This window comes from Danio aesculapii, chromosome 21 (genome assembly GCF_903798145.1).
Source record: "Danio aesculapii chromosome 21, fDanAes4.1, whole genome shotgun sequence".
Classification (NCBI taxonomy): Eukaryota; Metazoa; Chordata; class Actinopteri; order Cypriniformes; family Danionidae; genus Danio; species Danio aesculapii.
In genome coordinates, this window is record NC_079455.1 from 45801775 (window position 1) to 45820822 (window position 19048).

The 19048-nt window shown below is 37.4% G+C and overlaps 1 protein-coding gene across 1 annotated transcript in view; it reads right to left on the minus strand.

The window, feature by feature from the left end:
* Positions 1 to 19048, minus strand: part of LOC130215083 (endoplasmic reticulum metallopeptidase 1) — a 47094-nt gene that overhangs the window by 17362 nt on the left and 10684 nt on the right. The window contains exons 3-8 of the mRNA XM_056446968.1: positions 8428 to 8555; positions 7310 to 7415; positions 6099 to 6245; positions 5843 to 5935; positions 5533 to 5739; positions 2802 to 3022 (exon numbers count right to left, since the gene is read on the minus strand). Coding sequence (XP_056302943.1) covers positions 2802 to 3022; positions 5533 to 5739; positions 5843 to 5935; positions 6099 to 6245; positions 7310 to 7415; positions 8428 to 8555 — 902 coding nt within the window. The remainder of the gene's footprint in view (positions 1 to 2801; positions 3023 to 5532; positions 5740 to 5842; positions 5936 to 6098; positions 6246 to 7309; positions 7416 to 8427; positions 8556 to 19048) is intronic.

A 19048-nucleotide genomic window follows, 5' to 3' on the forward strand; every position in this document is an offset into this window, starting at 1 on the left:
TTTATTAATCAGGCATCACCACAGCGGAATGAACCGCCAACTTATATAGCATAGGTTTTACACAGCGGATGCACTTCCGGCCGCAACCCAACACTGGGAAACACCCATACACTCTTGCATTCACATACACACACACTGTGGCCAATTTAGCTTATTCATTTCACCTGTACCATGATTTTGTTGGAGGAAACCCACGCCAACACGGGGAAAACATGCAAACTCCACAATGAAACCACCAACTGACGCAGTAGTTGGCTCGAACTAGCGACCTTCTTGCTGTGAGGCGATTCTGCTACCCACTGCGCCACCGTGCTGCCTGAATTTAAATTTTAAAAACGTTTGAATTGAAATATTTAAATTGGAATGTTTAAACAAATTTTCAGTTCTGAATGTTTTAGATTTAAAATATTTGCATAAATTAAAATTTCTGAATTAAAAAATTCTGACATTAAAATTCTAAGATTTCAAACTTGCATGAATTTCAATTTCTAACATTGTAACATGTCCATGTGTGTATTTATTTATTTATTTATTTATTTATTTATTTCCGTTACTTTGTCGCCCTCTAGTGTTTTGTTGCTGTTTGTGTTTTGATTGAGTAGACCTTCGCATCTGCAGATCATTGACCGCCGGTGTTTTAAGAGCTCACGCTGCAGCACCTCAGTGACGGGGATTTGAGCGGCCGTCCAGACGCAGAGTTGTGCTTCATTCTGTGTTCAGCTCAGTTTATTGTGTTTTCTCCCCACACTTTGTTTACGTTTGGTTGTTCTGTTAATAAATGCCCTAGATGAATCCGTTTGTTTTCTCCCTTATTTGATGTTGTGACCGTGGTCGTAACAAGCTGAATTAAAATTAAAATATTATATTCACACATTTCTAATTTAAAACTGTTAAATTTACATAATAATGACATAAAAAAGCTGAAAGTTCTGACAATAAAATTCAAATAATTCAATGTTTAAACTTGGTGTTTGTTTTTGTTTTATATATACATATATATACACACTTGTTCGTTAGTAGTAGTTTGGCATTTCTCAAAACACACACACACACACACACACACACACACACACACACACACACACACACACACACACGCACACGCACGCACGCACACACGCAAGCACACGCGCACACACACACACACACACACACACCTCTCCGTTAAACAGCATTTAGGCAATATTGAAAAATGTTTATTTTAATATTTAATGTTTATTTTTAAATTTTATGCATGCTACAAAAAAATTATAATAATCACATAATAAACACACATATATTGTGTAAACAAAGTTTCTTTTAGATGCAATTAATTAATTTATTAATTAAGGAGTAACTGAATTTAGGCTGTTGAATTTATTCATTAATTCTCTTTTCAGCTAAGTCCCTTTAGAAATCAGGGGTTGCCACAGCGGAAGGAACCACCAACTTATCCAGCATATGTTTTTTACGCAGCAGATGCCCTTCCAGCTGCAACCCACTACTGAGAAACACCCATACACTCTTGCATTCACACTCATACACTACGGCCAATTTAGTTCATCAATTCCCCTATAGCGCATGTGTTTGGACTGTGGAAACCCACGCCACCACGGGGAGAACATGCAAACTCCACACAGAAATGACAACGGCTGTTGAATTATTATAATGCACTGATGTGGTGAAGCGGAGTGACTGTTTTACACCTCCGGTATGCGTTCTTATTTAATGATTCACCAGAATGGAGTGCATTATTGTGTTACCCCCCCCTCTCTCTCTCTCTCTCTCTCTCTCTCTCTCTATATATATATATATAAATGTTTTTTTTTTATATAATTTTTACCATTTTTTAGAGAGCAGAAAAAAGATGCTAATTAACAGTTTCTTGTTTCACAATTTATTTACATTTCTGAATTGCGAATTTTGATTCTAATGACAAATAGTGACATCTTATTTGTGCATTATTATTGTCTAATAATTAACTAACAGACTGGAGTGCATTATTCATATTATCCTCAGGTCTCCAGCACCACTGCTAAATCCCCAGTTTAGACAAATAAAGGTGAATAGATGTTGTGTGTAGTAGTCAGGTGTGTGTCCTCCTCAAGCGTCTCCTGTGTGTAGCACTAGTGTCCTTCACATCTCCTCCTCCTCCTGTTGTGTTCTGATGTGATTTCTGACCGCTGTAGCTGTGAAATAACTCTAATCAATGTGAATGCGCTCTAAACCTGCCGGAACTACTTTAGCTGTGCATTTATCAGACATTAACCAAACAATTTAGAATGAGCCAATCAGAATCCAGCTCTCAGTGGTGCATTAGTATAGTCATGATTAATAGTCTGACAGCACTAATCATTAGTAAACGGACCCTAAAGGACATTCACAGTGATGCATGACAGAGAATCAGCTGACCGTATGAGCATATGAGGTCACAAGAGTGGAAAACCACAGTAAATCTGTCAGCTCATGTGACTGGAGGAACTCATGTGGTGTTTCAGACGTCCATTAGAGGCTGGAGATATTCACACACTGCTGATGCACAACTGTGTTTAACCCCTTATAAAAGTGATATTTGCTTAACAGGTGCCCTTTAATGAGTTATTGTGGAGGAGGAACTAGTCGACTGGCGGATTCATAACATCAGACACTTGAGCTATTTAAAACTAATAAAGGAATTAATTAATAAATAAATCAATAATATAAATGACTATATAACCTACTTTACAATAAATAAATAAATCAATAATCTGTGAGTGTTGATTTTGTGTAATAGCAGCTGAAATCACTGAACCGATGAATAATATATTTAACTGCAGACTCACGGTGTAGTAGAGGTTCTTGGCCAGTGTGTGTATGAGGATGATCTTGGCGGCGGCGGCGGATCCGTACAGACAGACAGCGGCGTAGAAGTGTGTGTACCAGAACATGGAGCGACCGAGCAGCGTCAGGAGAAGAGCCACAATCAGTAGAGTTAGCAGAGTGACGAACCAGCTGAGGACGCACACACATACCGCACACGCCACATCACGCAGGTAACGCACACCTGAGGACACAAACACATCATGTTACATCTCCACTGAGTTGACGGTAACAGAGTTGATGATAACAAAGGTGACGACAATAACGAAGGTGACTACAATAACGGAGTTAACGAGAATAGCGAATGGACGACAATAGCGGAGGTGACGACAAATAGAAGTTGATGAGAATAGCGAAGGTGACGACAATAGCGGAATTGACGACAATATCGAAGGTGATGACAATAACGGAGTTAACGAGAATAGTGAAGGTGACGACAATAGCGGAGGTGACGACAAAAACAAAGTTGAGGACAATAATGGAGTTGACGACAATAATGGAGTTAACGAGAATAGTGAAGGTTACGACAATAGCGCAGGTGACGACAAAAACAAAGTTGACGACAATAACGGAGGTGATGACAATAGCGGAGGTGATGACAATAATGGAGTTAACGAGAATAATGAAGGTGACGACAATAGCGGAGGTGACGACAAAAACAAAGTTGACGACAATAATGGAGTTAACGAGAATAATGAAAGTGACGACAATAGCGGAGGTGACGACAAAAACAAAGTTGACGACAATAACAGAGCTGATGGTAAGATAGCAGAGGTGACGACAATAGCGAAATTGATGGTAATGAAGTTGATGACAGTTGTATGACAGGTAATGAAGTTGACGACAATAATGGAGGTGACGACAATAGCGAAACTGACGAAAATAGCGGAGGTGACGACAATTAAGTTGATGACAAAACTGGAGTTGACAACAATAACAGAGCAGATGGTAACAGGACGCAAAATGTACCCACAATTGACAGGAGTTGACGGTAACAAAGTTGATGATAACAGAGTTGACAACAATAACAGAGTTGACGGTAACGAAGTTGATGACGGTAACTGAGTTAATGACAATAATGGAGGTGACAACAACAACGAAGGTGATGACAATAACAGAAGTGACGACAATAGCGGAGGTGACGACAATAGAGGAGGTGAGGACAGTAGCGGAGTTGACAACAATAACAGAGGTGATGACAATAGCGAAATTGACGACAATAGCGGAGGTGAAGACAATAGCGGAGTTTACAACAATAACAGAGGTGACGACAATAGTGGAGTTGATGGTAATGAAGTTGATGACAATAACAGAGTTGACGACAATAACGGAGGTGACAACAATAGCGAAATTGATGACAATAGCAGATGTGACGACAATAGCAGAGGTGACGGTAATGAAGTTGATGACAATAACGAAGCTGACGACAATAATGGCGCTGACAGTAACAGGATGCAAAATGTAGTGATGACAATAGCGGAGGTGAAGACAATAGCGGTGATGAGGACAATAACGGAGTTGACAACAATGAAGTTGATGACAATAACAGAGCTGATGGTAACGGGATGCAAAATGTACCCACAATTCTAAAATCAATTGACGGTAACAAAGTTGATGATAACAGAGTTGACGGTAACAAAGTTGATGACGGTAACTGAGTTAATGACAATAATGGAGGTGACAACAACAACGAAGGTGATGACAATAACAGAAGTGACGACAATAGCGGAGTTGACAACAATAACAGAGGTGATGACAATAGCGAAATTGACGACAATAGCGGAGGTGACGACAATAGCGGAGTTTACAACAATAACAGAGGTGACGACAATAGTGGAGTTGATGGTAATGAAGTTGATGACAATAACAGAGTTGACGACAATAGTGAAATTGATGACAATAGCAGAGGTGACGACAATAGCGGAGGTGACGGTAATGAAGTTGATGACAATAACAAAGCTGACGACAATAATGGCGCTGACAGTAACAGGATCCAAAATGTAGTGATGACAATAGCGGAGGTGAAGACAATAGCGGTGATGAGGACAATAACGGAGTTGACAACAATGAAGTTGATGACAATAACAGAGCTGATGGTAACGGGATGCAAAATGTACCCACAATTCTAAAATCAATTGACGGTAACAAAGTTGATGATAACAGAGTTGACAACAATAACAGAGTTGACGGTAACGAAGTTGACAACGGTAACTGAGTTGATGACAATAATGGAGGTGACAACAATAACGGAGGTGACGACAATAACGGAAGTTACTACAATAACAGAGGTGATGACAATAGCGGAGGTGAGGACAGTAATGGAGGTGACAACAATAGCGGAGGTGACGACAATAGCGGAGTTGATGGTAATGAAGTTGATGACAATAACAGAGTTGACGACAATAACGGAGGTAACGACAATAGCGAAATTGAAGACAATAGCGGAGGTGACGTTAATGAATTTAATGACAATAACGAAGTTGACGACAATAATGGAGCTGACAGTAACAGAACGCAAAATGTAGTGATGACAATAGCGGAGGTGAAGACAATATCGGCGGTGAGGACAATAACGGAGGTGACTACAAGAACGAAGTTGACAACAATAACAGAGTTGACGGTAAGGGAGTTGACGACAATAACGGAATTGTGTGTTTATCAGTGTGTGTGTGTGTGTGGTGTATGGTCTCGTACCCGCACCGCCACTGCACTTGCGGCTCAGGTAGACGAGTGCTGCCGCAGCCGTCAGGTAGTTGATGATAGCGGCAACGCGGGCCGGATACGCCACCACCATCAGGCCCAGAACATCGAAAAACACCATATTCCCGTGCCGATACACAGAGGAGTCCGCCAGCTCATCAGACATCACCAGATGATGGAGCACTGACAGGATATTATCACCTGCGCACACACACACACTTCAGACATCACCAGATGATGGAGTACCGACAGGCAGACTAGGTAGATTATCACCTGCACACATGTGTACGTGTGTGTGTGTCACCTGCTCTCTGGATGGAGTCGGTGTGTATTCTCTCTGGAGTGTCGTATTTGGTGTGGTAGATGAAGCCGTTCTCTATAAACGCCAGATCAATCCCTGCAGAAGCAGACCAAAAACACACACCATCTCAACAACCACAACAATGTCTGCTTTGTATGCAATGTCTGAATTATTTGTTTCAGGAAAATTGTACAACAATAACACTTATTGTCTTGTATATTTCTGTGATTATGAGTTAGTGTATCGGTGAGTGTCAGACCAGGAATGTTGCCGAAGTCTCTGTAGATGCGGAAGTCTGTGTCGGAGGGAATGATGCCGCTCTGGAAAACCTCCTGCCCGACCACTGAAGCGAAAGGATGGATAGCGGCGCGGACGTACGCCTGGACTAGCCACGGGTTCTCTGGACCTGACAGAAACACACCAGCATTACCTCGTTAACCCTTGTGTGCTGTTGGGTCATTTTCATGGGTGATTTTGAGGCTTAATTTGGCCTCAACTTTCTCAGTGTTTCAGCAAATGCAATGATGTCAGGTGACTAATCTTATTTTGTCACATATTTTGGGAAAATGCTTTGAAAATGTTCAAAAACTGATCAATACACTCAGGGCAGATTGACTCCCCCTTAGTTATGTGCCACTGACTTCCATTATAATCACATTTGCTGATTGCAAAGCCATGACAGGATACAATCATGCACTCTTGACTGTGACTAAGTGCTATTTTAACTGTTGATAATCAAATAAAAAAAAGTTCAGTATATGGAAATGGCCACACCGTAAGCCTCAGACATGGTTTCCTTGTTCTCATGTCAATTATGTGAGTGTAAAAGCCCAGTGAAAATCAGGCCAATCAGAACACGAAGCAGACTGTTGCGTGACTCACAGGCCACATTCTTATTTGCATGTACTTTAGGTCACATTCTACATCATATGGACCTGACGAGCAGCATCATCATCAAATCACTAGGCAAAACAGACTGATATGTAGCTCTGGGATCATTAATATTCAAGTCTCAGGCTGAATTTGATAAGCCACAAGGTTTCCTACTGAGACGACAATGATCATTTTCCACCCTTAGTTATTTTTTAATTTAATTTTAGGTTAATTTTTAATTCATAATAAACTTACTATGTGTGTGGGACTCTTATTTTGAAAACGGGAGATGCATGTTTTCTATATGCAACGACTCCATGAGCCATCTGTTCATATGCACGGCAAGCCATAATAATACAGAATATACTGATTATACATATATTCAGCTCCATCTGTTTGTGCTGAGGCTGATATTAATTCCTTGCTGTGTTTCCTCTGAAATTATACCTTAAACATACACTACCTGACAAAAGTCTTGTCGCCTATCCAAGTTTTAGGAACACAAATAATAACTTGACTTTTAGCTGATGATTATATGATTATACTATGTGTGTCAGTGTGTGTATGTGTGCGTGTGTATGTGCGTGTGTGTGTCACCTGTCTGAAACACCACCTCCTTCCCTCCGACTCCTGCCGCCTCCAGGTTCACAAATGCTCGGACCTGCTGAGCCCAGGGGTGCTGCGTGATAAAGCCATGACTGGCCTGACAGAGACATAGCAGGGGACAAACATTACTGTCTGTGTGTGTGTGTGTGTGTGTGTGTGTGTGTGTGTGTGTGTGTGTGTGTGTGTGTGTGTGTGTATATTTGTGTTTGTTTCTGTATGTGTATAGGAGTGTATGTATATGTGCACATGGGAGTGCATGAGTGTGTGTGTGTGTGTGTCTGTGAGTGTATGAAAGAGCATGAGTGTGTGTATGTGTGTTTGTGTGTGTGTGTGTGTATGTATGGGAGTGTGTATTTGTGCATGTCTGTGTGCATATGCATTCGTTTCTGTGTGCGTATGGGAGTGTATGTATATGTGCACATGGGAGTGCATGAGTGTGTATCTGTGAGTGTATGGGTTTGTGTGAAAGTTCATGGTGTACGTATGTGTGTTTGTGTGTGTATGGGAGTGCGTATGTGTGTGTGTGCATGTGTTTAAGTGAGTGCATGTATGGGAGACTGTATGTGTGTATGTGTGTTCGTGTGTGTGTGTGGGGGGAGTGCATATGTTCGTGTGTGTGTGTGTGAATGTGTCTGTGTGCATATATGTGTTTGTTTCTGTGTGTGTATGAGAGTGCATGGGTGTGCGTATGTGTGTTTGTGTGTGTATAGGATGTGCGTGCGTGTGTGTGTGTGTGTGTGTGTGTGTGTGTGTGTGTGTGTGTGAATGTGTCTGTGTGCATATATGTGTTTGTTTCTGTGTGTGTATGAGAGTGCATGGGTATGAGTGTTTGTGTGTGTATAGGATGTGCATGTGTTTGTTTTTTTGTTTGCGTGTGTGTGTGTGTGTGTGTGTATGGGAGTGCATATGTGTTTGTGCATGTATACGTGTGTGTATGGAAGTGTGCATTTGTATTTATGTGTTTGTGTGTATGTACGGAAGTGAATGTGTGTTGTGTGTGAGTTTATGTGAGTGTGTATGGGCGTGCTTATGTATGTGTGTGATATCAGCTGGAGACATGGCATGTGAGTGTATGTGAGGTCAAAGGTCACAGGGTCATGACCCCTCACCTGCAGGATGTTCTCCTCTGCGCCGTTGAACAGGAAGATGACGCCGTGTTTGATTGGAGTTGAGAGATTCGCCAGAGAGTGTAAAACCTCCAACATCACTGAGCAGCTCACAGCGTCATCACTGGCCCCTAAACACACGCACATATACATGCACACATGAGTTATCATAATATACAGTACATACAAAAATACACACAATGCCAAACACAAGTACACACACACACGCAAACACACATCCGTAATCATAATGCAAAAAAATATATAAATACACACATGCAAACACACTCCCTCACACACACACATACACTAAAAATGTGTTCCTTCAATGCAAAGCAGGTTGTTTTGATCTCTGCAAAAAAAGTCCTGGTAAAGTACATGGACTGTTAATTTATGCAAAAATGTAAATGTGAATGTACATGTACAGCACCTGGACTGTTAATTTATGCAAAAATGTAAATGTGAATCTACACGTACAGCACCTGGACTGTTAATTTATGCAAAAATGTAAATGTGAATCTACACGTACAGCACCTGGACTGTTAATTTATGCAAAAATGTAAATGTGAATCTACACGTACAGCACCTGGACTGTTAATTTATGCAAAAATGTAAATATGAATGTACACGTACAGCACCTGGACTGTTAATTTATGCAAAAATGCAAATATGAATGTACACGTACAGCACCTGGTCTGTTAATTTATGCAAAAATTTAAATATGAATGTACGTGTACAGCACCTGGACTGTTAATTTATGCAAAAATGTAAATGTGAATGTACGCGTACAGCACCTGGACTGTTAATTTATGCAAAAATGTAAATATGAATGTACACGTACAGCACCTGGTCTGTTAATTTATGCAAAAATGTAAATATGAATGTACGCGTACAGCACCTGGACTGTTAATTTATGCAAAAATGTAAATATGAATGTACACGTACAGCACCTGGTCTGTTAATTTATGCAAAAATGCAAATATGAATGTACACGTACAGCACCTGGACTGTTAATTTATGCAAAAATGTAAATATGAATGTACGCGTACAGCACCTGGACTGTTAATTTATGCAAAAATGTAAATATGAATGTACGCGTACAGCACCTGGACTGTTAATTTATGCAAAAATGTAAATATGAATGTACACGTACAGCACCTGGTCTGTTAATTTATGCAAAAATGTAAATATGAATGTACACGTACAGCACCTGGACTGTTAATTTATGCAAAAATGTAAATATGAATGTACACGTACAGCACATGGACTGTTAATTTATGCAAAAATGTAAATATGATTGTACACGTACAGCACATGGACTGTTAATTTATGCAAAAATGTAAATATGAATGTACACGTACAGCACCTGGACTGTTAATTTATGCAAAAATGTAAATATGAATGTACACATACAGCACCTGGACGGTTAATTTATGCAAAAATGTAAATATGAATGTACACGTACAGCACATGGACTGTTAATTTATGCAAAAATGTAAATGTGAATGTACACGTACAGCACCTGGACTGTTAATTTATGCAAAAATGCAAATATGAATGTACGCGTACAGCACCTGGACTGTTAATTTATGCAAAAATGCAAATATGAATGTACGCGTACAGCACCTGGACTGTTAATTTATGCAAAAATGCAAATATGAATGTACGCGTACAGCACCTGGACTGTTAATTTATGCAAAAATGTAAATATGAATGTACACGTACAGCACATGGACTGTTAATTTATGCAAAAATGCTAATATGAATGTACACGTAGAGCACATGGACTGTTAATTTATGCAAAAATGTAAATATGAATGTACACGTACAGCACATGGACTGTTAATTTATGCAAAAATGTAAATATGAATGTACACGTACAGCACCTGGTCTGTTAATTTATGCAAAAATGTAAATATGAATGTACGCGTACAGCACCTGGACTGTTAATTTATGCAAAAATGTAAATGTGAATGTACGCGTACAGCACCTGGACTGTTAATTTATGCAAAAATGTAAATATGAATGTACACGTACAGCACCTGGTCTGTTAATTTATGCAAAATGTAAATATGAATGTACGCGTACAGCACCTGGACTGTTAATTTATGCAAAAATGTAAATATGAATGTACACGTACAGCACATGGACTGTTAATTTATGCAAAAATGTAAATATGAATGTACACGTACAGCACCTGGACTGTTAATTTATGCAAAAATGTAAATATGAATGTACACGTACAGCACCTGGACTGTTAATTTAAGCAAAAATGTAAATATGAATGTACGCGTACAGCACCTGGACTGTTAATTTATGCAAAAATGCAAATATGAATGTACGCGTACAGCACCTGGACTGTTAATTTATGCAAAAATGTAAATGTGAATGTACGCGTACAGCACCTGGACTGTTAATTTATGCAAAAATGTAAATATGAATGTACGCGTACAGCACCTGGACTGTTAATTTATGCAAAAATGTAAATATGAATGTACACGTACAGCACCTGGACTGTTAATTTATGCAAAAATGTAAATATGAATGTACACGTACAGCACATGGACTGTTAATTTATGCAAAAATGTAAATATGAATCTACACGTACAGCACCTGGACTGTTAACTTATGCAAAATGTAAATATGAATGTACGCGCACAGCACCTGGACTGTTAATTTATGCATGAATGCTAATATAAGTGTAAGTATGCTGCACCTGGACTGTTAATTTATGCAAAAATGTAAATATGAATCTACACGTACAGCACCTGGACTGTTAACTTATGCAAAAATGTAAATATGAATGTACACGTACAGCACATGGACTGTTAACTTATGCAAAAATGCAAATATGAATCTACACGTAGAGCACCTGGACTGTTAATTTATGCAAAAATGCTAATATGAATGTACACGTACAGCACATGGACTGTTAATTTATGCAAAAATGCTAATATGAATGTACACGTACAGCACATGGACTGTTAATTTATGCAAAAATGTAAATATGAATCTACGCGTACAGCACCTGGACTGTTAATTTATGCAAAAATGTAAATATGAATGTACGCGTACAGCACATGGACTGTTAATTTATGCAAAAATGTAAATGTGAATGTACGCGTACAGCACCTGGACTGTTAATTTATGCAAAAATGCAAATGTGAATGTACGCGTACAGCACCTGGACTGTTAATTTATGCAAAAATGCAAATGTGAATGTACGCGTACAGCACCTGGACTGTTAATTTATGCAAAAATGCAAATGTGAATGTACGCGTACAGCACCTGGACTGTTAATTTATGCAAAAATGTAAATATGAATGTACACGTACAGCACCTGGACTGTTAATTTATGAAAAAATGTAAATATGAATGTACACGTACAGCACCTGGACTGTTAATTTATGCAAAAATGTAAATATGAATGTACACGTACAGCACCTGGACTGTTAATTTATGCAAAAATGCAAATATGAATCTACACGTACAGCACCTGGACTGTTAATTTATGCATGAATGTTAATATAAGTGTACGTGTACAGCACCTGGACTGTTAATTTATGCAAAAATGTAAATGTGAATGTACACGTACAGCACCTGGACTGTTAATTTATGCAAAAATGTAAATATGAATGTACGCGTACAGCACCTGGACTGTTAATTTATGCAAAAATGTAAATATGAATGTACGTGTACAGCACCTGGACTGTTAATTTATGCAAAAATGTAAATATGAATGTACACGTACAGCACCTGGACTGTTAATTTATGCAAAAATGTAAATATGAATGTACGTGTACAGCACCTGGACTGTTAATTTATGCAAAAATGTAAATATGAATGTACGCGTACAGCACCTGGACTGTTAATTTATGCAAAAATGCAAATATGAATGTACACGTACAGCACCTGGACTGTTAATTTATGCAAAAATGCAAATATGAATCTACACGTACAGCACCTGGACTGTTAATTTATGCATGAATGTTAATATAAGTGTACGTGTACAGCACCTGGACTGTTAATTTATGCAAAAATGTAAATGTGAATGTACACGTACAGCACCTGGACTGTTAATTTATGCAAAAATGTAAATGTGAATCTACACGTACAGCACCTGGACTGTTAATTTATGCAAAAATGCAAATATGAATCTACACGTACAGCACCTGGTCTGTTAATTTATGCAAAAATGCAAATATGAATCTACACGTACAGCACCTGGACTGTTAATTTATGCAAAAATGCAAATATGAATCTACACGTACAGCACCTGGACTGTTAATTTATGCAAAAATGTAAATATGAATGTACACATACAGCACCTGGACTGTTAATTTATGCATGAATGTTAATATAAGTGTACGTGTACAGCACCTGGACTGTTAATTTATGCAAAAATGTAAATGTGAATGTACACGTACAGCACCTGGACTGTTAATTTATGCAAAAATGTAAATATGAATGTACACGTACAGCACCTGGACTGTTAATTTATGCAAAAATGCAAATATGAATCTACACGTACAGCACCTGGACTGTTAATTTATGCAAAAATGTAAATATGAATGTACACGTACAGCACCTGGACTGTTAATTTATGCAAAATGCAAATATGAATCTACACGTACAGCACCTGGACTGTTAATTTATGCAAAAATGTAAATATGAATGTACACGTACAGCACCTGGACTGTTAATTTATGCAAAAATGCAAATATGAATCTACACGTACAGCACCTGGACTGTTAATTTATGCAAAAATGCAAATATGAATCTACACGTACAGCACCTGGACTGTTAATTTATGCAAAAATGTAAATGTGAATCTACACGTACAGCACCTGGACTGTTAATTTATGCAAAAATGTAAATGTGAATCTACACGTACAGCACCTGGACTGTTAATTTATGCAAAAATGTAAATATGAATGTACACATACAGCACCTGGACGGTTAATTTATGCAAAAATGTAAATATGAATGTACGCGTACAGCACCTGGACTGTTAATTTATGCAAAAATGCAAATATGAATGTACGCGTACAGCACATGGACTGTTAATTTATGCAAAAATGTAAATATGAATGTACGCGTACAGCACCTGGACTGTTAATTTATGCAAAAATGTAAATGTGAATCTACACGTACAGCACCTGGACTGTTAATTTATGCAAAAATGCAAATATGAATGTACGCGTACAGCACATGGACTGTTAATTTATGCAAAAATGTAAATATGAATGTACGCGTACAGCACCTGGACTGTTAATTTATGCAAAAATGTAAATGTGAATCTACACGTACAGCACCTGGACTGTTAATTTATGCAAAAATGCAAATATGAATCTACATGTACAGCACCTGGACTGTTAATTTATGCAAAAATGTAAATGTGAATCTACACGTACAGCACCTGGACTGTTAATTTATGCAAAAATGTAAATGTGAATCTACACGTACAGCACCTGGACTGTTAATTTATGCAAAAATGTAAATATGAATGTACGCGTACAGCACCTGGACTGTTAATTTATGCATGAATGCTAATATAAGTGTAAGTATGCTGCACCTGGACTGTTAATTTATGCAAAAATGTAAATATGAATGTACACGTACAGCACATGGACTGTTAATTTATGCAAAAATGCTAATATGAATGTACGCGTACAGCACCTGGACTGTTAATTTATGCAAAAATGCAAATATGAATCTACACGTACAGCACCTGGACTGTTAATTTATGCAAAAATGCAAATATGAATCTACACGTACAGCACCTGGACTGTTAATTTATGCAAAAATGTAAATGTGAATCTACACGTACAGCACCTGGACTGTTAATTTATGCAAAAATGTAAATGTGAATCTACACGTACAGCACCTGGACTGTTAATTTATGCAAAAATGTAAATATGAATGTACACATACAGCACCTGGACGGTTAATTTATGCAAAAATGTAAATATGAATGTACGCGTACAGCACCTGGACTGTTAATTTATGCAAAAATGCAAATATGAATGTACGCGTACAGCACATGGACTGTTAATTTATGCAAAAATGTAAATATGAATGTACGCGTACAGCACCTGGACTGTTAATTTATGCAAAAATGTAAATGTGAATCTACACGTACAGCACCTGGACTGTTAATTTATGCAAAAATGCAAATATGAATGTACGCGTACAGCACATGGACTGTTAATTTATGCAAAAATGTAAATATGAATGTACGCGTACAGCACCTGGACTGTTAATTTATGCAAAAATGTAAATGTGAATCTACACGTACAGCACCTGGACTGTTAATTTATGCAAAAATGCAAATATGAATCTACATGTACAGCACCTGGACTGTTAATTTATGCAAAAATGTAAATGTGAATCTACACGTACAGCACCTGGACTGTTAATTTATGCAAAAATGTAAATGTGAATCTACACGTACAGCACCTGGACTGTTAATTTATGCAAAAATGTAAATATGAATGTACGCGTACAGCACCTGGACTGTTAATTTATGCATGAATGCTAATATAAGTGTAAGTATGCTGCACCTGGACTGTTAATTTATGCAATAATGCAAATATGAATGTACACGTACAGCACATGGACTGTTAATTTATGCAATAATGCAAATATGAATGTACGCGTACAGCACCTGGACTGTTAATTTATGCAAAAATGTAAATATGAATGTACGCGTACAGCACATGGACTGTTAATTTATGCAAAAATGTAAATATGAATGTACACGTACAGCACATGGACTGTTAATTTATGCAATAATGCAAATATGAATGTACGCGTACAGCACCTGGACTGTTAATTTATGCAAAAATGTAAATATGAATGTACGCGTACAGCACCTGGACTGTTAATTTATGCAAAAATGTAAATATGAATGTACGCGTACAGCACATGGACTGTTAATTTATGCAAAAATGTAAATATGAATGTACACGTACAGCACATGGACTGTTAATTTATGCAATAATGCAAATATGAATGTACGCGTACAGCACCTGGACTGTTAATTTATGCAATAATGCAAATATGAATGTACGCGTACAGCACCTGGACTGTTAATTTATGCAATAATGCAAATATGAATGTACGCGTACAGCACCTGGACTGTTAATTTATGCAAAAATGTAAATATGAATGTACACGTACAGCACATGGACTGTTAATTTATGCATGAATGTTAATATAAGTGTACGTGTACAGCACCTGGACTGTTAATTTATGCAAAAATGTAAATGTGAATGTACACGTACAGCACCTGGACTGTTAATTTATGCAAAAATGTAAATATGAATGTACGCGTACAGCACATGGACTGTTAATTTATGCATGAATGTTAATATAAGTGTACGTGTACAGCACCTGGACTGTTAATTTATGCAAAAATGCAAATATGAATGTACGCGTACAGCACCTGGACTGTTAATTTATGCAATAATGCAAATATGAATGTACGCGTACAGCACCTGGACTGTTAATTTATGCAAAAATGCAAATATGAATCTACACGTACAGCACCTGGTCTGTTAATTTATGCAAAAATGCAAATATGAATCTACACGTACAGCACCTGGTCTGTTAATTTATGCAAAAATGTAAATATGAATGTACACGTACAGCACCTGGACTGTTAACTTATGCAAAAATGTAAATATGAATGTACGCGTACAGCACCTGGACTGTTAATTTATGCAAAAATGCAAATATGAATGTACGCGTACAGCACCTGGACTGTTAATTTATGCAAAAATGCAAATATGAATCTACACGTACAGCACCTGGTCTGTTAATTTATGCAAAAATGTAAATATGAATGTACACGTACAGCACCTGGACTGTTAATTTATGCATGAATGTTAATATAAGTGTACGTGTACAGCACCTGGACTGTTAATTTATGCAAAAATGTAAATGTGAATGTACACGTACAGCACCTGGACTGTTAATTTATGCAAAAATGTAAATATGAATGTACGCGTACAGCACATGGACTGTTAATTTATGCATGAATGTTAATATAAGTGTACGTGTACAGCACCTGGACTGTTAATTTATGCAAAAATGTAAATGTGAATGTACACGTACAGCACCTGGACTGTTAATTTATGCAAAAATGTAAATATGAATGTACATGTACAGCACCTGGACTGTTAATTTATGCAAAAATGCAAATATGAATCTACACGTACAGCACCTGGTCTGTTAATTTATGCAAAAATGTAAATATGAATGTACACGTACAGCACCTGGACTGTTAACTTATGCAAAAATGTAAATATGAATGTACACGTACAGCACCTGGACTGTTAATTTATGCAAAAATGTAAATATGAATGTACACGTACAGCACCTGGTCTGTTAATTTATGCAAAAATGTAAATATGAATGTACACGTACAGCACCTGGACGGTTAATTTATGCAAAAATGTAAATATGAATGTACGCGTACAGCACATGGACTGTTAATTTATGCAAAAATGTAAATATGAATGTACACGTACAGCACCTGGTCTGTTAATTTATGCAAAAATGTAAATATGAATGTACACGTACAGCACCTGGACTGTTAACTTATGCAAAAATGTAAATATGAATGTACGCGTACAGCACCTGGACTGTTAATTTATGCAAAAATGCAAATATGAATGTACGCGTACAGCACCTGGACTGTTAATTTATGCAAAAATGCAAATATGAATGTACGCGTAAAGCACATGGACTGTTAATTTATGCAAAAATGCAAATATGAATCTACACGTACAGCACCTGGACTGTTAATTTATGCAAAAATGTAAATATGAATGTACGTGTACAGCACCTGGACTGTTAATTTATGCAAAAATGTAAATATGAATGTACACATACAGCACCTGGACTGTTAATTTATGCATGAATGTTAATATAAGTGTACACGTACAGCACCTGGTCTGTTAATTTATGCAAAAATGTAAATATGAATGTACACGTACAGCACCTGGACTGTTAACTTATGCAAAAATGTAATATGAATGTACGCGTACAGCACCTGGACTGTTAATTTATGCAATAATGCAAATATGAATGTACGCGTACAGCACCTGGACTGTTAATTTATGCAAAAATGCAAATATGAATGTACGCGTACAGCACATGGACTGTTAATTTATGCAAAAATGCAAATATGAATCTACACGTACAGCACCTGGACTGTTAATTTATGCAAAAATGTAAATATGAATGTACGTGTACAGCACCTGGACTGTTAATTTATGCAAAAATGTAAATATGAATGTACACGTACAGCACCTGGACTGTTAATTTATGCAAAAATGTAAATATGAATGTACACGTACAGCACCTGGACTGTTAATTTATGCAAAAATGTAAATATGAATGTACACGTACAGCACCTGGACTGTTAATTTATGCAAAAATGCAAATATGAATGTACACATACAGCACCTGGACTGTTAATTTATGCAAAAATGTAAATGTGAATGTACACGTACAGCACCTGGACTGTTAATTTATGCAAAAATGTAAATATGAATGTACGCGTACAGCACCTGGACTGTTAATTTATGCAAAAATGTAAATATGAATCTACACGTACAGCACCTGGACTGTTAATTTATGCAAAAATGTAAATGTGAATCTACACGTACAGCACCTGGACTGTTAATTTATGCAAAAATGCAAATATGAATGTACACGTACAGCACCTGGACTGTTAATTTATGCAAAAATGCAAATATGAATGTACGCGTACAGCACATGGACTGTTAATTTATGCAAAAATGTAAATATGAATGTACACGTACAGCACCTGGTCTGTTAATTTATGCAAAAATGTAAATATGAATGTACGCGTACAGCACATGGACTGTTAATTTATGCAATAATGCAAATATGAATGTACGCGTACAGCACCTGGACTGTTAATTTATGCAAAAATGCAAATATGAATCTACACGTACAGCACCTGGACTGTTAATTTATGCAAAAATGCAAATATGAATCTACACGTACAGCACCTGGACTGTTAATTTATGCAAAAATGTAAATGTGAATCTACACGTACAGCACCTGGACTGTTAATTTATGCAAAAATGCAAATATGAATGTACACGTACAGCACCTGGACTGTTAATTTATGCAAAAATGCAAATATGAATCTACACGTACAGCACCTGGACTGTTAATTTATGCAAAAATGCAAATATGAATCTACACGTACAGCACCTGGACTGTTAATTTATGCAAAAATGTAAATATGAATGTACACGTACAGCACATGGACTGTTAATTTATGCAAAAATGTAAATATGAATGTACACGTACAGCACCTGGACTGTTAATTTATGCAAAAATGCAAATATGAATGTACGCGTACAGCACCTGGACTGTTAATTTATGCAATAATGCAAATATGAATGTACGCGTACAGCACCTGGACTGTTAATTTATGCAATAATGCAAATATGAATGTACGCGTACAGCACCTGGACTGTTAATTTATGCAAAAATGCAAATATGAATCTACACGTACAGCACCTGGTCTGTTAATTTATGCAAAAATGCAAATATGAATCTACACGTACAGCACCTGGTC